Raw genomic sequence first — 21,609 nt, forward strand, 5'->3', positions numbered from 1 at the left:
GTTGGTGTATAACCCTGAGCTTGGGATTACCAGAGACTATGGGAGCACTTGCCTTTTTCAACCCTAGGTGAGCCAAATTTCCATGCAGATATGTTGGTCTTCTTTTCCCAAATGCTGCATTGTCAACAGGCTCTTCCTATGACTAAATTATTGGTATTCTACAGCTGTCATCCTTGGAAAGTTTTGACCAACACTTAGATGATGTTGTGAGGATACAGTCAGATATACTTTGTTAGAAGGCTGATGAGGGTGCATCTTTCCCCAAGTAGATTGGCCTTTAAAAATGGATTATGTTTTTAATTATTCTTAATGGATGCAGAATATAGGCTTTCATCTAATTTCGCTGCTTTTAAGGAGATCTCCAAGTCATAGGAGTTATTGTTCATCCCATTTCAAATAGTGAAGCACCCAGTTTTTTTATCTTTTGACTGCATTATTGGATGCTGGGGAGAGTTAGAAACCAGAATCTGCTTTCTAATTCTGTGAAGATTTGAGACATGGGAAAAAGACACCATAAATTCTGCAGTATCTATTTCTTTATCTCTTTTTTCCTACATTACCTTCTCTGGTATTTTTTTGATTCTTTAGGAAAAAAAAACCTGGTTATTTTTGAGTGTGGGAAAATGATTCTTATATTTTTATTCTGTATTTACTAGAACGTTGAATACTCTTTATTTTCTATTCAAGAGAAGTGGCAGTTGATCTGAAGACAGATCTTTTTGTGAATAACTGGCTCCGTTATTTGAACCGTGCAAAGTTGGAAAACCTTTTCAGGGCTTTGAGTCAGAAGCAAAAACGAAATGAAAGCCTGTTTTCTGTTATGCCCCTCAAGTGTGAGGAAGAAGAGTAATCTTATCTGATAGAAAGAAATAGCTGTAGAGCAAGTTTGACTGAAAAAGCCCTCAGTTTTTTAAAAAAAATTTAAAAACTCTCCTCGTAGGAAGGGAAGACATGATTTTAGTCTGTCACACTCCTCGTACGTTTTGCAAAGGAAGATGTATTACTGCTGTTTTCTAATTTGCTACATTTCTTCACCTATGAATCCTGTTCCCAATGAGTGCAGTCACCAAATTTTCCCACTACATTCTTAACCAAATTTACCAAGAAACTTAAAGATTAGAATATATGAGAGAGTTGTGAGAGAATGTTAAAGAACTGGAAATCCTGCAGTTGCCTTCTGAAATTCATTGTATTTTCACTTGATTTATGGGAAGATACTCTGTGTTCAGGGCTACCAGACTAAACTGTCAAGAGTGAGATGCACAGGCAGAAACAAAGGTGTGGCAAAGGGGGAATTTAAATGGTCTGTTCCCAGACTTTGTGGCTGGTTTCATCTCTCCTTTGATTTTCATATATGTTTTAAAAATACAAAAAAACCCTTAAATGTATTTCTGACATAATTTAGGGGGATTTTGAAATTGAAATTGTGGAATGCCTACCTACTACAGCATCCTTGGTTTATCAAGACCAAGGAGTGGCAGTGGTCCTTCTAGCCTTTCACGTGCTCTCAGGATATTTACCTTTACCTTCTGAAACTGCCAAATCCAATGGTGTTAGAAATTCTTTTTCTGCCATTAAGTGTAAGAAGGAACAAGTGTGTATAAACTTTACATGTAAAGTAACAGACTGAGCTTGTGTTTTCAAACTTCTTTGGACTTCTCCTCAAATTATTTCCATTTGTGCTCAAAGTTTCTGTGACATAATGCTGCAATGTTGTAAAATAAATTAACCTTCACACTTGAACTTTATCTGTTTCAGATTATATCCAGAGATTTTAACCTTTGAGCTTCTGAATGAGTGTTGACCTTTTGCCTCCTATAATTTTCCTGAAATGATCTCTGTATCCTTAGGTACATTTCTGGTCAGAAAATTTGAACAACCTTTGGTAGGAGAATTTTATTCGTAGTTTCTGCTTTTGTTTTATGATGTTTATTTATACTGAGCAGCATATTAAAAAATGTTTATGTGAATTGGAGGCAATTACCTGGGATAAAAAAACATATTCTAATATGAAGGGGTTTTAATATCCAGTGATTTGCATTGCAGGGCAGAAATTAATCAGATAACATTGTTCAGAAAGTATGAGGGCTGCTGCAGCAGTGTAATTAAACTAAAGGTTACTTAGGTGTAATGTGAGAATAATAGATTCCTGCCTGGATGAAGTTTCTAATGCCAGCTCATTATAGCAACTACTCAGACCTAGCAGGTATAGCTGTAACTTCCCCCCAAATTAGTGGGAGTTGGGATATGCAAAGGTTGGCAACTGTGTCATTGCTTCGGAATGGGCCCTTACTGACAGTGGCCTTCATGGAACAAAGGGGGATTGGGGAAGCTTCTGTTTGTATGGGCTGTGAATATGGATAACAGAAAGGGGGGGGAGAAGATGGTTTCAGGAATAGAAGGGTAATTACCAGAGTTTGAATTAGACAAAATCATGTCTCTCAATGTGTAAAGCCACCAGCCTGCAGTACAAGTGAGGATCATTAGATTTGGGTCCCAACTGGACCCTGGACTTTGTTTTGCTGTCACTTACACTCGTTTTAGATTCTAGATTTAGAGCTCATTTGCTTTCTTCCTCAGAAGTGGGTGAGATATTTTCTGTTGAATTTAGTGGGAACTCCGGTTAAATATCAATTACTTGTTCTTACCTCTCCCATAGGCTTTTCATAGATATCTTCTTGCCATTGCTCAGCCTTTGTTTGAATAGCATCTCGCTGGAGTGCCTCTAACACCTTCTTGGGAGTAACAAAGCCGTATTGTGCTTCAAGCAAAGCCAAGTCAATTTTTTCAGCCTTAAGTACTCCTATAACTTCATCTTGGGCCTGCAGAAACACAAAGCAAGGCTTTGTCTTGTTAAAATGTATAAATGTCTTTATAGATTAACTCTTTGCTTTTGATTTTAAGAAAACTGAAAAACATTGTAAATATTCCTGTGTATGTAAAATGACCCAAAATAGTAACGTGAAGACATTTGAAAAGCATAAGGGGAAGTATCGATCTTTGTATTTCGCTGGTTCAGTATAGACTCCAAAATCTTCAGAACTTTCATCAAAAACCTAAGTACTTTGTTAGTGATGACATTGTGTTGCTGTTACTGGACCAGTGTGTAGCATTCATAAAACAAAATTTCAGGGCAAAGTTTGACTTGTAGTATTAGAAATTGACTTTAAATTGTTAGTGCAAAATGACAGAATGCTTCTTGAAGCCTGAAAGTGTTATACATTCTGTATGTTTTGGGTGCAGATGGCTTCTGTTCTTTAACCCCCTTACAGATGTTTCCATGTCTGTTCTTTTTACCCCACCCTGCCTCCTCTGGTGGTGGAGGTTGCCCCCTGCCTCTGTTGCATTGACTGACATAACTGCATGAACTGTCTCAAACATCCATTGTCTGCAATGATCTCAGAAGAAAGTATGTGCTAATCCTAGAGGGGTAGAATAGGAAGGAAGGAAACCAGAAAGATGGATGTATCAGGAAAGGATAACACTTTCACTCTGACTCCTTTTGGCTGGAAGACTTCTGTATCCCTATTTATGACTGTTTAAACAAATTTAAAATACAAAATACTCTATTTCTAATTCTTAGCATTGTGAGAAAAAAGTAGAGGAGTGATCTTTGTGCATCTTAAATGTTCTGGAATTTGGAAAGTAATGGCATCTAACTTAAAAATATAATTATAGTTGGATTGACAGCTGATCTTCAGAGATTTAACTTGGCATTACAGGAGGTGGAAAATTAGGAATAAAAAGTGACTTCTTACCTTTTTCATTCATATGCTTCGTTTTGAATTTCAGACATGATTTAAAGTGTTCATGTTAGACTCATTGTTTTCTAGTTTCTCATTTCACTGTATTCCAGTTTTAAATCTTAAGAATTGAAGTGTGTGTGTATTTATATATTTATATATTTATATTACACAAGTGTAATGAAGAATGTGCGTGTAATATAAATAAATATATTTTTATATATTTAAAAAAACTCTCTTACTGAGAGGAAGAGAGAACTGTTCTGGAGGAGTGTGTGACATCTGAATTTTAATCTAAATTAAGAAAGGCCAAGTAAGCAGGAGAGAAATATTTTGCAAACATGGAAGTTGTTCTGTTTGCATAATGGAACAATCTGTAGAAGTTTGCCTTGGACCTCCCCTCAGAGATTGGTACATCTATTAAATATTTATATTTCATGTGTGTTCTGTTAAGCATGTATGTGTTATTACATAAACATATACACATATGTTAAGAATAGAACTACCCAGGCACTGTTTAGGTAATAAACTCTGAAACCATGTGCTGCACCCATTTATACCACTTTGGCCAGTTTGCTTTTTCCTCTGCCTGTGAACAGTTTTAAAGTGGCTTTCATTACTTCTGTGCAATAAGCCTGTCACAGAAATATTTTACTTGCTCACTGGAAATCTGGTTCCCACTTCCTGCAATTACGTTTGACCAGGTTAGGCATCATTTACCACTTGACAGCTGGTTCCTTTTCTAGGTAGGAAAATGCTCTCTCTTCAAAATCCAGTGTCTTGTGGGCTAAGTGGCATGCAACACTTATGCTTCATATTATGGGAAATAAAATGGCTATGTTTATTTTTCTAGCAAAAGATGTTAGAATACTGTTGAGCAAGTTACTTCTTTCAGTCTGGCACATACTGATTCATAGGGAGTAATGCTCATGACTTCACAGGAGAGGGGGGATAAGAAATAATTTAGTAAAAGATCTTAAAGGTCTGTAATATGTTCTTCATATCAGTTTTACAGCGACAAACATTTTGTATTCAAAATATTTAAAATGGGGCAGCACAACTGGGAAGTTTGGCGAGTTCTTGGCTTTGAGAAGTTACGTGGGGTATAAAGATCACATTTCCCATAATTTTAGGGGGGTTTTGTACTTTGCAGTTCATATTTGTCCTGAATCAAATTAGGTCAGGTGTTTCCTTGACATAAAAGCAGTTTGGGCTTTGTGGTGGATGGGGGAATGGGGGGCTGGGGATATCTTTTAATTCGAAATGTAAAATAGGACAATACATTACCTGTAATTCACCCTCTAGGACACTAAGAAGAAATAGCAAGTCATCGCGAGAGAGATCTTCCCTTTTCTTGAAAGAACTTCTTTGTTTTTTCTCTGCCTTAGGGCTTCTTAGGATTGTACTGGCTTGGGCTCCCTCGTCCTTCTCTTTCTGCCACCTTTGCACATTTGCTCTCCCACTGCAACCAGCCTCTTCCTTAGGGTGATCTTTTGGCCGTGACTGGCTCAGCTTTGGTCTGGTTGGGCTTTCGGTGCTGTTGCTTCTGGAATGCATGGTTTATATCTCTGAAGTTGGAGGAAGTTGGGGAAAAAAGTAATTACTTTAACTAACAGAGATTATAAAATTATTACTGTAGGTGATGGTGGGTGTTGGTCCCTCCAGAATAGTAATTTTCCCTCCCACACAGGCCTGTTTGTCATTCGACAAAAGCTGACAACCTTGTGTAAACCAACAGGACTGGGCTGTGATCCTTACTGGGTGTCTGTAGTGAAGCGAGTCTTTGCTGGTCTTACACCTTGTAACAATTCCCTCCTCAGTATTTGCAAAGGCAGCATCTTTAGCAGCAGTGACAGGCACATCACCACACACCACAGTTCCCATTTGAGAGACAAGACCTACCTCACTTTTCAGGTAAATACTTCTTATGATGAGGCAAATTTAGATTTAGAAGGTTTTCACTAGGAAGATCTTTCTGTTCCTATTTAGTAGTGTCTGAGCCTTTACTGTATTCTATTTTGCCTTGTCTTTCCAAGGGAGAGCACAAAAGTGGTCTTCCACTACTCTGAGTTATGTGGTTGCATTATCCATGTTTGGCAAAATGTAGGGGTTAGCAAGTACATCCAAACTGCAAGGAGTGAGCAACACTGGAAATGCCCCCTCCACAACACCACCACTACTACCTCCAAAACCAAACCAACTTGCCATTCATGACTTTTCCACCTCTGAAAACCATGTAGTATAAAACCTTACTACTTCTTAGGTGCTGGAGTCCAGCACTCTAGAGGTGTTAGTACCTGGTAAAAGAGAGACTTATCCTAACTAGACCCCTTTGAAGTGCCACTGTTAAGGAAACATACTCTAATGCCTTTGCAGATAAATGACTAACACTGTGTAAATATTGATTAACCTCAGGAACTCTGTTTTGGTTATCACCACTCAGATTAAGGTATGAATGGATTATAGTGCACCTCTATTGGAAAACTGTGGTCATGGATACCATCTACCAAACAAAAGCCTGATCGTGTGATTCGAAGGTAATATTAAACATGTTCCAAATAGAAATAAGGCACAAATCTTCTTATTAAACTGTAAAACTAATTGCTGCAAGGTCCAGAAAATGATTGTGGCCTATGATAGGTAGGAGATGACTGTGCAGCTGCTTTTTGGCCCAACAAATCTGTGACTGATAAAGTTCTTTCCAAGCGTCCTCCCCCACTCCCTTCTACCAGATTCTGACTCTAAATCCTAAACTCTGTGATTGCACTCCTTAACTGTGGTAATTTTCCACTGAACGCTACGAACACTTCCTTTTGTTGTTTTTCTGCAAGAACAGAGGAGGTGGAAGAAGCTTTTGGTTTCTAATGGATGATGACTGAGAGTGGGGAGAATTTGTCAAAAATTTTACAAAAAAAGCAAGTGACATTTCCTGTAGTGCTGATGTCCCTTTTAGTCTGATTTGAAGCACTCATAATAGCTGGTGTTCAGTAAGAAAAACTTGATTTTCCAGGTGTCAAAAAAGTAAGGTTTGTCAGATTTGCATGGCAATGTGCAATGGAACCTGTTTTGTGAGGCATCAACAGTGTCATACTATGATGGGATCTTGCTATAGTGCATCGAGGAAACGTCGAGTTGTTCATAGCAGGATGGCAGTGATGTTAGCTGGTGATGATTAGTTTAAGTTAGTGTTCATCCTGGTCTTTCAGTCAAATATAGTTTGACTTTGTTCACTGTGGTCTGCTTGTTAGGCTTACTCACCTTTTACACCTTGCTGATGGAGTAATATTACTTTGGAAGAAGACCACTGGTTTCCTTTGAGTGTAAGATGCTGAAAGCCTGCTTGGCTTTTGTGTACAGTTAAAGGCTTGTGTTTATAAGATGCAGGGATTTGTAAGCTAAATCAGGTAACCTGAATGTACTCAGACTTTGTCTGTGTGCTTTGTTGCCACAAGCACAGGACACTATGAAATGCATAAATAGTCCAAAAAGTCCTTGTGTTTTTCCATCATGGGTGCCAGTTGCAGCAGCAGTCTCAACTGGACATCAAATTACTGTCATAATTGTTGACAAGAAGTGTCAATATGACATTTCTTTGAAAGAAAGAAAGGAAAAAGAAAGCTGTATTTAAGGAAGACTTTTGTACCTTTTTGAATTGGCTGCACCTGGAAATCCTGAACTTGGAAGGACAGTAGTCTCAGCAATCCTGCCAAGAAGGACATCCTCCCTTGCATTTTCTCTTACACTGTGTGCATGCTGTTGGCTTCAAGACACCATGCCACACAGTTTTTCACAGCTGCAGAGGGATAACTGTGACTCCCTTTTAGGCTTGTCACACCTACTTCCTAATCAGGTAGATCAGTCCTTATTGCACTGGCAAAAGGCATTTGGTCCCTGTGAAACCAGCTGACTTGCCAGGTAGGTTACATTCCCATGGAGATGGTGTCTTTGCAGTCTCCTGGAGAGTGTTTTTCTTTTCTTGTTGAGAGTTCTTATGTACACTTTCACTGTCTTCTGTTCTGACATTCCCTAATGCCAATGCCTTCTATCGAATCTGCTGATGCAAATATTTATCAGATTTAGCAATTAACATGAATTATTAGAGGTTGAAGTGACAAAATAAATGTGTGCCTTAAGCACTTTTTTTATGGTACTTGAATGTAGCTGAAAGAGGCAGGAGCACTCTGGTAGTACTGGCCTGCTTTACTAACATATTCTTTTTCAGTTGATTTATTTAAGCCTTCTTATTACCCGCACATTGACAGGCATTATTATTTGTGGTGTTGTCTGTTTACATAAGAATGCTAGTACTAATGTGGTTGTCAAAGGAGGTAGGTGTGAGTAACAGAAGGGCAATTCCCAACTTCAGATTACCTCACAGTGTAGCTGCTGGTGTAGCAACCAAAGCAGGACCTCAGAAATGGACAAAAATAAACATTCCATCCACCTACCTTGAAACTTCTCACCACCCTCAAATTATCAGACTCCCTAAATGTGGCACCATCTAAGGGAGTAACCTTCGAAGTGCACCTGACATTCTGGACAGAATATCAGCTACTCTGTCATGCCCTTGCACCGTGGCAGAAAACAGAAAAAACATCCAGTCTAGTCCAGAGAATGCTGGCTTTCTGCAATGTTATTAAACCTTTGAATGACCGTAGTGAGACATTCAAGGTAGAAGTAGAGTCATTTGAAATTTTCCGCATGTGTATTTTGGTGTGTTGGGTTATTTTCTGTTTTGAGCAACTCCTTCCATGTTCTTGAATGTTAATGAAGAACAACTGGGTTTTTTTCCCCACAAAGTAAAAATGTTAATAAACTCATAAAGTCTGTGATTATCAGTTGTCTCATGGCACCCAAAATAGTGAGACCAGGCTCTCAAGATTAGACTAATGAGCATAAAATTTGCCTTTTTTGCGTATCTGGTTCAACCTATTTTCACATAGATTTTTATAATGATATACAAGAAAAAATATATATGCAAAAAAAAGAGGTAAGGAAGAAGTGTTTCTTCTTGTAATAGAGCTTGTAGTTCAGAGACGCTCTTTGATTTCTCCTGGAGGACTGACTCTTGCATCTTGTGGCAAACTTCTGTATAGAAACTTATTTAAGCCTTGTTACTCTGTACCACCAAGAAGGATGACGGTATGAGATGCCTTAGAAAACAGTAAACAACAACTGCTAAGAAAGATTTGATTGGGTGTGCATGCCTTGACTTGCACTTGTGATCTTTCATCTGTTTTGGGTCAATTACTAAACAGCAGGGATTGTAGATATGTGAACAGAAGAAAGAAGAATACTTGCCAGTGTTCTCATATGATACATTGTGAACCCTTGCTTGCATCAAAAATAAAAGAAGATTGAAAGAGACGATTCGGATCATGAACGTCTGCTGAAATCACAGACTACCATGCAGTGGGTACTTTATTAATAGAGATTAACTTTCCATAATTGTGCTAATTGAAGAGCACAGGTGTGTTCTGCACTTTTGGGCTTTACTTCACGTTATGAGGTGTCTGTTTTACTGAAGATTTTGCACTGATATCTTGCTTGAAGTCACAATGTGCGGGTGCCCAGACTCATCGGATTCCATGCAGCTTGGTAGGCTAGTTCCAGATTCAAAATGGAGTGAGGATGAGTTACCTTGTAACATTGTGGTAAATCGAATTATTGCAAGTGACACACTCAGCAAAGTTTGAATTCACAGTGTTCATGTTCTTGTTTGTTTTATAATTTGTTTTCTGTTCTGTTCTTTAAAAACCTTACTCATTTCTGAACATGCAGTCTTTCTGCGTATAAAGGAGAAATTGTCCTCTTCTTGGTGATGAACAAGTAATCTAAAGGGTCAAAGTATACTTTCCTTAAGAGACAGATGAATAAATGACCAAATGTTTCTATGATGTTAACGTGGTCTCCACCCCCTCGATTATATTCTGAAGGAGATGAAACTGCATTTGTCTCTTTGGCAGCAGTGAATAAGCAGGTGGTTCAGAAATCCCTGCACTTTTCTGGGAAAGACTGAAATACCCTTCAGAGATGACTTCATCATCGGGTTTTAAGAGACATCCCTTTTTCTCCCATTTATTTTCCCCTTTAGTGTTTTCTCTTTCTCGGTGATTTGACTTATGAGCTAACAAAATCCCTCACAGGACCAAATCTTCCCTTAATCCCAGGGTAAGGACCCTGAATTGTTAAGAACTTGATGTTTCTTCCAAAAATCCGTGACTAAGCAAGAAATCATGTCTTTCTGGTTTTTAACATCCCTTAAAGGGCAGTGCTTTTGATTTGCTGAAATTGATAGGACTCCTACCAACATAGTGACTTTTAAATGAGATGTGATTGCTCAGCATAGCAGTGTAATGGGAGAGCGCAAAGAACATGATGTCTTTTGGAAATGCCTATGTGTAGTTTGGGGCAAGAAAAAAGCTGGTCTCACCTTAATTGCTACAGGTCCACAGACTATTTTTTTTCCCTTCCCTTCCCTGTGTAGCAAAGCCTACTTTGAAGCATCGTGCTCATACCTCAGAAGAAATTAATCTCCTGTCCCTGTTCTTGTGTGGCTGTATGCCAGGTAGCGTCCAAGCATGGGAAGGCACTTTTGGCTGGGCCACATCGCATCCTCCACCAGAAAAAGAAGCAAGTTTGTCTTGTTCTTCTTCTGTAGTCCTGGTGTGGCCTGTGGGCTAGCAAATGAGCCGTGCTGAACTGTGGGAGAACATGAAGAATTCTTTTTATTAGTTGGAATCCCAGTATCTGTCCCTTTCACAGCATCACTGGTGCCTTCTGACAGAATGCCTTTAGGACTTTCATTCTTCCCCTAAGTGGAAATACATTTCTTTGTGGTCGATTTACACCACTTCACCACTTCCAAAGACAACAACCTTTCTTTTTGGGTAGACTACTTTAGTGTTTTCCTGGAAACTGTTTGCAGTGGCTTCTGTCCAGAGGGACGTTCTGTCGTACCATGACCAGCTGTAGTGCTTGGGCTGTGCTCTCATCCTCAGTAGACTGTGCTGGTTTGGTGCACAAGCTGCTCGGTAAGAAGAGACTCTAGTGGGTTCTTCACCCAGGGAATCTGGGATAACTGTGTGTTTCCATCCTGGCAGGGAAACTCTGCAAGATTAAGTTGGTTATCTGGGAAGACCATTGCAGGAGTGCTTACCTGTGTATCCTGATGAATCTGTTGGCGTGCAGAGTTGCAGGAAGTCAAGCAGGAGAAAGAAAATAAATTAGCAGTCTGTTTCCCCTCTCACAGGATCTTGTCAAATTTTGGTCTCTGAAGCCCTTGGGGATCCTGCAAGAACAGCAATTACTCAAATGGTGAGAAAATGTGGATTCAGCTGAGGATATGAACGCTCCCAGAGAGGAAAAGCAGAACTTGATGTCATTTTTGTGCTGGTCGTGGTTTATGTTCATCTGACCACAAGTCAGATTCCTCATCCCTTGGATACAGGGATCCTCTTCTGAGACAGAAAGATGTCTTTTGAACTGTGTTAGAGTTGTCCTGTTACTCTTCTCACAGTAAAGATACTGTGAAATTTCCACCATCTGTTGTTTTCTCTTCCCACTTCCAATCCTGTAGAGTTTTGCACATATGTAGTGATTGTGGTTAGGTGAAATCTTCCCAGGTCCATTTTGCAAATGTACAAGCTTACAGTCATCTTTAGAAGACTGAGTTTGTGTGGGAGATTTTGACCGGGTCCTTTTGAAGAATGTGTCACTTGTCTGTCATTTCATTATTGGTGCATGAACTTGTGATCTGGTCTTCATTCTTGTAATGTCTCTAACCACAGGTACATGTAGATATAGATATAGATGTAGATATTATACACACACACACATCACAGGATTTTGTGCCTGGAAGTAGAAAAAAGAACCTGTGCCATGTGGCCAGCTGTTGGTTTTGTGGCTCTGAGCTCAAGTTAAGCCCTTTCTGTTGATTAAGTGATCTCAGCCCACCTTCTGCTAAGTCTTAGGTTGTGTTTGTCCACATATTTGAGTTCATCCTGTGGCAGTTTAAAGGACTCGCATTCACAGTGCTCTGCATGAAAGCATAAGCTGCTTACCTTAAACATACTTGAAATTTTCACATTAGGAGTGTATTGTTGGGAATGTATACTTGTATTCAGAGCTGTCAAATCTTGTTCTAAGTGAGATTCTTCAGATGGTCCATAAAACCAAGCAGTATGGGTAATAGAGCTCTTTGTGTTGATCCATGAGAAAATCAAGAGTTTTGGCTCCTTGATGTGTCACACAGCATTTCTCTGGCAAAACTGGGTATTTGTTTTGAATTCTGAAATGAAGACCTGGATCTCACAAAGGTTCCAGCTCAGAAATCAGTACATGGACTGATTTTTTTCATTATCTCTGGTCATAATTTGGAACTTCTGCTAAACCCTTCTCCTCACTCCTCCACAGGAATTCAGCTTTTGTATTTTGTGGTCCAGCATTTTACTAAGTTGATGGTAGTCCTGGAAAATTATAGTGTATTTATTACATTATAGGTATATAGTTTCTGTAGTTAGACACAGTAGATTGGTTTGAGGTGATTTGTCTTCTCAGTGAGGCACTACAGAGGCCACAATGTGAAGCCAAGGGCTTAGCTGTAGTGGGAAAATGAAGTTGTATGTGCACCGTAGCTTCAATGTGCTGCTGCAGTGTGACAACACTAGTGTAATCCCATGTCTTCATGGTTTCAAAAGGTTAAGGAGGAATAAAAATTAAAAGAGGTAGAACGTCTTTAACTTTCCACTGCTGGGAATAGAGGGTTGATATTAGTATGGGGAACTTTTTTTTTTTTTCTGTCTGCTTCCTTGGATTTAGGTTTGGGTTTTCTTTCTTTTGGAAGTAAAGTGTTTCATACTTGTTTTGTAATTAGACACTAACATAAAAGGCAAAAGAAATTTACTCAGTCCAGTGCAATTTTTACATCTCTGACTTTAGAGTGATTAGCTTTTCCTGCACATATATAGTTGCACATACCAGCACCACTTCAGTGGCCACTGTGTTTACTGTAGTATGGTCCTACCTTTCTGATGGAAGGTAAATTTTTTCTGGCAAAGTGCTTGTGACAGTCATCTTCCGTGCCCTTAAACATGCTGGTAATGTGGTATAAGGTCACTTTGAAAAGCAGCCTATAATCACAATTGTCTAAAAAGAATTTAATTGAAGAAATACAGTGTTATGACGTTATTAGCTATAATAGCTGTGGGCAAAAGGAAAGGAAGAGACAAATGGTATTTCTTGTATTTCGGTGTGTGTATGTGTCACTGTACACACACATCCAATGTTTTAAATAATGTATTTGTGTACCAAGTGTGTATATGTGTAATGCTCTTGTGCTTGATGCTCACAATTATGAAATAAGTGTTCCTTTATAAGCTTTCATCAAAAGAGCAGTAGAAGTACACGAAGTTTTGAAGTATCTTGGTTTTGTTTTCAATGAAAAATCTATGCAAGGATTATCTAATATATATTATCTAGTATAAGTTAATTTGTTACTCCACAGTAATTGGTCTGGGTATCTGAGATCCAAACTTCTTAACCCTTGCAGCCATCTCCATTTCCAATTTAGTCTTTTTTTTTTTTTTGGTGAGTCATGAAATAGGCAGCAGAGACCACAGCAAGGGCTACCGAGTAAAACTGAACACCTTCAAAGTGCAGATGTATTCATTTTCTTCAAGGGTATTTTTGACAAGTGTGGATTTGTAGAGAGATTTGTGTGGGAGTGATCAACTCAGCGTTGCTTTTCCCCACACATGAAAATAAACCACAGACTTTTAAATATCCTGAGAAAAGTTTCTTCAAAGAAAGATCAAAAGTCTTTACTAATGTCTGAGGAAGCTGCGTGGCTGCCTCTCTTGTGAACTCATGTCTATGGGGAGCTGGCAAAGACAATCAAGATCATTATTCTATTGATTTGATCATTTGCAGCTTACTCTAAGAGGAGATGCCTTGTTTGGAGAAGAAGGAGGTGGGAGAATCCACAGATGCTCCCTAATTTTACCAAGACAGACATGAATAAAATAACTTTTCAAAACCAACTCTGTTGTTTTTTCTGATATGTTGTTTGGAATGCTCTGCTTCAGATTACTGTCTTTAACAGTGAATGGTCAAGAGTTCTCTGTAATAGTGAGTCCACTGACATGTTCTTAATTTTATCGTTTTATTTCTTTGGTGGCTATTGAAGTTAAGTGAAATGCCCAGGTATGGCTTTCAGGGCTTCGCAGAAATTTTACATCTGATTTTTTTGTTTTGTTTGCTTGGTTGGTTTTGGTTTGATTTTTATCTCTTTTTGCATCCAAGCAACACAGAACACATATGAGCTAAGCTTTGAAAGTTTGTGAACTTCCCCCTCATCTGGAATTCCCCACCTTTAGACAGCTTTCAGGAGAATAAATTAATTTTTATTCTTCCTAAGCCCTGGGTTTTCTTTCTTCTCTGTCTCTTAATGTCTGTTTCCTTCATGAGCTGTATCTTTTATAGTTCAGACTAATTCTTTATGTGCTGTCTGATAGCAGAGAGTTCTTAACTCATAGAAGCTGTTGAGAATAGCATTTCTCTTTTGAAGGATTTTACTGGTTTTGTCATGCTGGCACAAAGCCTCTGTGAATGCTAGGTAGGATTTCAGGCTTGTATCTAAACTAAGTATTTCCAAGTAGTTGGTTTGGCGTTTTTTTGTGTGTTGCTTTAAGCAAAACATTTTTAATACCATCTCCATCAGTTGCTGTATTCTGCTGCTATCTAGAAAATGGGCAGTAATCTTTTGTTGGTTTATCTGATCAGAAATGAAATAATTCAATTTTCTCCCTTTTTTAGATTTTAGGGTTTTCTTTTAGCTGTGGGCTGGGTTTTCCTTGTATATGCTAAAGTTCTAATCTTTATTACATTCTGTGATTTGGTACTTCAGAGGAATTCTAAAGTTTTCTTTGTATTCTGTAATACAAAACCAGGGTGATTTTGTGTTATTTTATCCTTGCTTGCTTCACTCCTTCATGACAATACCTAAGTATGTAACAGCAGGCTAGCATCTTTTTTGTCTGACTGGGATAATCTTTAGTTGTGCAAAAAATTGGCTCTCACATTTTCCTTTTCCAGCTGCAGCTACAAAATAGTAACACACACATGGCCAGGGAAGATTCCTCACTCTACTCCCCGTACCTCCATATTTAATATTCAAGAGAAAAATTTGGATAAATATCCTAAATATTTTTTCTCAGGAATTTAATGGAAAGAAAATCTCTCTCAGATCTCCAGTCCTCTCACCATAACTTTTCTATGCAGATCAGACCTTACTGTCTGTGGAACAGAGGTTTTAGGTTTGGGGTTTTGGTGAGGGTAAGGGGTGCTGCTGTGCAGGTGAATGGCATGAGTTCCCTCCTCATCTCTGAGCCAGGAGTACTGAGTGGCACTGCCCTGTATCCTCCTTATCCCACTCCACATATGCTGCCATTGGGGTCTTGCAATGATTCATGGTGACAAGTTGCATGATTTTGACAAGAGTGCCCCAGGGTCAGAAGGTGCTCCTAACAAATTTTGAAAATGTTAATTTCTGGGCTTTGGTGGAAGTGGAAGTCAGTGTTGTGCTGGTCTTTTGAATCAAAATCTCTTTTTGTGACAAGAATGTGGATTACTGCTTTTTGTTGTTTTGGAGGCTTTTTCTTTTGTTTCTTTTGGCTTTTATTATTCTTTCATTTTGTTCTTATTAATCTTAGTACTATCTGTTAAAATTGTGACAGCAGAATATTTCTCATTATCTATATTCACCTCCAGAGAAATGAACACAAAGGAAACGTGAGCTTCCTAGTAGATTCTCAAGTCAGCTTTGTAGTTTGTTTTTAGTTTTTGAAGAATTTTTTTCATTAAGATTGATTATTACTTTAAATAAACCAAGTAAAATTATGGCTTTGAGTGATGGCTTGTATTTTTTTATATTGTTCATATTAATTAGTGACTGCGGGTATATGTGGCTGCCAGGAAAATATGAAAAGCACTGAGTTTTAAAAGTAACTGTACACAGTGAAATTAATTTTTGAATGTGTTCACATTACAGATTTTACTAGCCACGACATTCCTTATTATTTATTATAATGCCTTACAGCATTGGACCTTTGGCTCCCATAGGAATATGCTGTGCTCTGCTGACGCAACTTTGGAAAATGCGATAAAAATGCACTGGAAACTGCAGCTTTCTAGTAGGAAGTTTCTTGAAAGCAGTGAAGTTAAAATGCCTCACAGTAAAATGAAAGTAGAGCGGAGGTCAGTGAGCCAGGTAGATATACCCCCTCTCTGTCGCTAGCTGTGCTTTCTTCTTTTTTTTTTCCCTCTTGGAAATTTGGTCTTGAGGCCATCATCTGCGTTTTGGCATAGGACAAACAGAGAAAACTCGTATATTCCTTTCATTGCTGCATAAGGACCCCACAATTTTGCTACATGAGGTTCACATGTTAAGGCAAAAGTTGTTGATTTGTGACTGCAGCTGTGACTTCATCCTGGTTTTGATTATACTGTAGCTGAGTCCTCGGGGGAAGGGCAAGGCATGCTCCAGAGGTGGTTTGGAGCACATACTGTTGTTTGTTCCTCTCTTTGTTTTTCCACTTGTTCAAATAAAATATGTCTGTGGCCAGCTGCTAGCCCAGTGGCTAGTGGAGTTGAGGAAAGGGACATAAATGAGAGCATCTAAGAATATTTTACAAGAGCCTGATGTTCAGAAAGGTCTGGATGCCTTCTTCCCCATCTCCACCCCCATAAAGGCCTCTCTGAAAAGCCCACTTAAAACACCTCTTTATTCTTTTGGAAGAGTGCTACTTAAAATTAAGGCAGAATCTTCGTATTGCCCAGCTTAACTGCTTGGCACCAGTTGTCCTACATTTTGGTGGAGCTTTGTTACTTGTGTGTTGGTGCTGGAGAGACTTGTAGAAGGCTTGTCCACCTGCTTCTGTGATGGCCAGTGACAAACCGTGTGGAACTAGGCAGAAGCAAGGTGGAACCTCAGGACACAGTAGGGACCCTTCTGCTGCCAGCGTTCAGCCCTGCAATTATAATGAGAAAATCTGGGGAGGAACAGCTCCCTAGCAGCAGATTTTGTAAATGGGCTGATCTGCCAGGAGAGGCCCGTTGGAGTTGCTTTTTTTGGTCTTGGTGGTAATTATATTATGTTCCTACTGGTGTTTTCCTGGTAGCTGAGGACAAGTCTGCAGTTTTTTAGGTGTGTTTAGGAGGGCATGAACAGGTGACTATATGTAATGTTTGCATTTAACACGCAAGTCCTTCTTAGAGAAACAATGAGTCATATGCCTGCAGGCACAGCCAGCTTCCTTAGCTTGCTGCTTAGCGAGACTTCACTGAAATTACTTTATCAGAAGCTGATATTTAGCTCCTGAGAGCACTGTGCCTCTTCTGCACAGAAATAATGTTAATTTGTTATACATTAAACTAGCAGGTTAATGCCACTTCTGAAAATACCTGTGCACCTTCTTATTTGAGTCCTCGTACTTCTGCGTTACATACGTACTGACATCTCTCATATATAGAAAGAAATATATATACATATATATATGCACACACGCATATATATATGAAAAAGATGCTTCCTGGTCAAACTTCTGACTTGTAAGTTTGTTTGTGAACATTTCCTTAGCAAGAAAAAAAAAATCCAAAGCAGACACCCTCCCGTCCTCTCATTGCTGAGTGGTTATAAAGGAATCATTTTAACACACAGCAGGTGTGTGTATGTAGTGATCATATGTTCCCAGGCATTAAGAGTGTTTACATTCTTTCTCTAAGAGGATAATTTTTCTTAGTGCTCTGATCAAATCAATTCTGTTTTAAGTGATTAAGTGTTTAAAAACCGTTTACAGTAGAGTGGATTTACCTTGATTAAGATGATATGCAGCCCTGAATAGCTAGTTGTTCCTGGGAGTGCAAGCAATTCTATTTGATGAATTACCACAGATCTTAACACTCCTCTGACACCAAAATTTAAGTTTTCTGCTTAAATAAGTTTCCAGAGATAAAATAGAGGTAAGGCTTTAAATGAAAGGCTAGAGAGTCTGTCCTGTGTCATTTCATACCGAATATCCAGTAAACATCAGAGTGCATATGGTGGCATTCTGCAAGCTTTCCTTGTGCAGGTAAGCACAGCAGAGTCTGCAGGGCTGCATGTGCAAGATTGGATTACAGGGTTAGGGACTGTGTTTTCTGACTCTTATCGCTAGTCTTACTCTGAGTACGTGTATTTTCCTTTAAATGTCATCTGGACAGTCTCAAATTGTAGCATTTTAAAGGTCTCTTGTTGACACAAGCATATTAGTTAATTAAGGAAACAAATCTAGACAGAATAAGATATTTTCTCTTTAAGGTTTAGTCATTTTCTTGACATATAACCTTAAAAAAAAGAAGAAAATGAGAAAAAACCCCCCCCACACACATGCACAAAAAACCCCCCAAACAAACAAATAAAAAAATCAAAAAACCCCCCCACTGCCAAAAAAACCCCGTAACAACCACCAAACCATAAAATTCACTGGGATAGGAGAGAGTTATTGTATTCATGATAACTGAGAAGTAAAACTGACTGTCCAGTCTGTTTTTTATGGTTAGAACTGAAGGAAAAAATAAGGAAGAAATGCATATGTATGATAAATATGAAGTAGATTGTTGTTTTTAACACTGATATTAATAATGTCAGGAAAACCATTTTATCATACATGTTCATCATTATTTCATTTTTTTGAATGAGCTTAAGAAAAACTCTGTAGGTTTATATTCAGAGCATTTACATAGTGAGATTGTTTTGGTCATAATTTCAGCTTCATGCAAATTAGAGCTGCACAGCTGAAACATACCCATCTCTTTAATATTAGTTAATGATTTCTTTAAAATGTATATGGTTACAGGCTAATGCTTCAACAGTAGATAGTAGTGCTTCTTGTTTCAGGAAATGGAATTAAATTGGAATAAGTTGCTCTTCTATGAGTAAGTAAAAAGATTCGATTTTTTGCTGCCCATCAAAAGATTAAAGTAAAATGAAAGTAGCCTTTTGCAAATGTATATTCTAGATTTAATGTTGCTTTATTTGAACGATGATACATACAACTTCTTAATGTTCTGCTAGGTCCTAGACAGGGTTCTTAAATGCCACTGAAAAAATTGACAGGAGTGATGATTCAGAAACCTGTTCATCTTTACCTTACTTCATCTGCATTGCACCTTTCAAAAAGAGGTTGTTGCTAAGAGGGTATTGCAATGCACTGCATTTCTTTGGGATCTGAACAATGAAGAAGCCTTATGGTAAATTCTTGTTCTTGTGATCTTCTTCATATATCTGTTAAACCAGTGTTATCCCAGTTGATATCCTTTATGTTCTGTGATCAACAGAATTTGTCAGAGATGTGGGGTTTTAAGAATTTGGACTAGATACAATTCAGTTTAGCAAGCAGAACTTGATACTCAATGATTACTATTGTTCAGGGCCCGTAAAAATAGTTTGGAGGCTTAGTCAGAACTACAGTAATAAATGCAGTGAGCAAGCTTTGAAAAAAAAAATTAAGAACAGGATCCTGTGAAGCTATACAGGCCACCTGTGCAAGACGTAACCCTGTGGAGATTTAAGGCTACTTTCCCAAAGGGCTTGTACAATACTTGCAAGAAATAGCTTTGTCGAATTTGCAGCTGCCTGGTTAAGCACAGACCCTGGTCATCTGCTCCCCGGCCTGGCAGGTACAACAAAGGCAGAGTTTTGGCCATTGTCTGGTGCTGGAGCAGTGGGAGGTGCCAGTGCTGCCCCTTGAGGTACCTTTGGGCTTTGCCATATCCCCTGCCCTGGAGTGGGCAGCCCAGCCTGGCACTGAGCACAGAACACCTCTGTACCAGCTTACCTTGGCCTTGGGGACTCAGGATGGCCTGGGGGGATGAAGAGGCAGAAGGGAGCAAGGAAAGAAGCCCTTGACAAAACATGTGTATGACAGTTTTGGAGAAGTGACCACCAATGTTGTAGTTTCACCTTTGTCTTAGGGAAGCTATGCATGCAGGTTGAACTGAAGGGAGCATCTGTGCCCTATTGTGGGACACAAATAAAGCTCCTATATATTTACAGATATAAAATATATGCAAACTTACTTCACTGTAAGGGAAAATTATAAGAGCTTGAGACCATGGTGCCTTATAAAAAAGGATGATCCTGTGTCCAGAATCAGATCTCTTATTATAAATGTTTGCTTTCAGAGTAGTGTTCAGGAAGGTTTTCACACTAGCTTTGCATATGTACCTAGCCTACCTGGCTGTAGGCAGTGAAGAGAGATAGGACTGGTTTTCAGAGGGCACTTCCACAATTCCATGGGTGTATTCCTTCTTGGAAGAAACCCTGCTTTCTCTGTGAGGTACAGCGGGAGACTGATTGGCTAGGTATCTAAGCACTGAGGTGTGAAAGCCTCCTTCCTTCCCTGTTCTGCACTCTTCCTTCCCAAAGGATTGAGTGTTGCTTCTCAAAGCTGCAGTGTACCACTACGTGTTTTGCTGAAGTATTAGTGTCAGACTTGTAAGAGGAAAATTATGATATTAGATGGCTTATCAGCCTATTTAATTAGGTACTTCCATCTCTAAGAAGAAGTCCCAAGGTAGTTATTAGCAACTGTTACTCAGCAAAGAGGGTTTGTAGGGGATCTCTCCTCATTATTTTAAGAGTGCTTCAGCTCAGTCTCTAGCACTGCTCAGAAACCAGAGAGCTTTAACACAGCAAGTGAGCTAAACTGGAAGGCATCATTATGTCTTTGTGCAAACGTATTTTGGGTATTGGATACTGTTGATCCCGTCTCCATAAAATGTAAAGTAGAACCAGATTACCTGTGCTCTTACGTCCTAGGACTAGCAGGCCATGACTGTTCAAATGGGAAAGAAAATGTGTAAGAGGCATGTGATTTAGGACTCAGATAGCCTGAGCAGTATACATGGAGTAAATGGAAATAATTATTTGCTCATAGCATGATAATCGGGGACACTCAGTGGATCAGTTTGCCACAAAAGTGAAACAAAGTGAAATACTTCATTGTCCAGCACACAGCTGCTAACCCATAGAGGTCAGTGCCACAGGAGACAGCTGAGCCAGAGGTATCAGTGCAGCCAGTAGGGAGATTCACAGAGAAACAGTTTGGTTGTGGTAGTTTAGCAGAATAGTCTGAAGGCAGCTAAAATCCTTAAGTGACAGCTGAGGGCACACTGGGAGAATGATCACCCTTTTGATGCTCCCAAATGTTGTCTTTGCCCAAGCCTCTGCTTTTGGCCACTTTCAGAAAGGTTTTTGAACTAGATCAGCCTCTGGCTTTCCTCATGCATTTTTCCTGTAGCACAGGTACGACTCTGGACTATTAGTTCTCCAGTGCTTTTTAAAGCGAGGTAGTGAAATACATTTTGTTTCAATCCACTAATTATTTACAGTGGGGAGTCAGGCTAACTTTGCTCATGTGGTACTTTATATATGAAAAGTTAACTGCTGTCACGAGTCATTATTTCCATTGAGAATAGTGATTCATCTTTCCATGCATAGTCAACAGATCTCTCAGTGGGAATGAAATTTTAGCTCATGTCACCATTCTGTAGGAGGAAATACATATGGAGACAGGACATTGTGTTTGGATACATGTGTTTTCTGTTGAACTGGGTTTGAGAACTTTTTTCTCAAGTGTTTTGAGTGAATTTAGTATTTATTTTTCCACAGTTAGCTTCAGAATGGTAGTTGCAGAGGAAAAGGCTCACTATTATGGAAAAAGATACGCTTCAGGATGGCCTCTCAAGTGTGGCTCAGTCCTGATTAGGAAAACCAGCTTTTAGCTGCTATAACTGCTACTAGAGATAGTATTGCAATCAATGTTTT

At 39.0% G+C, this 21,609-nt stretch overlaps 1 protein-coding gene across 2 annotated transcripts in view; it reads right to left on the reverse strand.

Moving 5' to 3' along the window:
- FILIP1L (filamin A interacting protein 1 like) overlaps positions 1-21,609 on the reverse strand; it is a 198,390-nt gene that overhangs the window by 82,140 nt on the left and 94,641 nt on the right. For both annotated transcript variants that reach the window (XR_003915878.1, XM_029960683.1), the window contains exons 4-5: positions 5,031-5,317; positions 2,649-2,822 (exon numbers count right to left, since the gene is read on the reverse strand). Coding sequence is in view for 1 of the 2 variants with exons in the window: in XM_029960683.1 (XP_029816543.1) it covers positions 2,649-2,822; positions 5,031-5,300 (444 nt within the window). In the remaining variant the exon portion in view is untranslated. The remainder of the gene's footprint in view (positions 1-2,648; positions 2,823-5,030; positions 5,318-21,609) is intronic.

This window comes from Manacus vitellinus, unplaced genomic scaffold, assembly GCF_001715985.3.
Source record: "Manacus vitellinus isolate BGI_N305 unplaced genomic scaffold, ASM171598v3 scaffold_28_pilon, whole genome shotgun sequence".
NCBI classification, from domain to species: domain Eukaryota; kingdom Metazoa; phylum Chordata; class Aves; order Passeriformes; family Pipridae; genus Manacus; species Manacus vitellinus.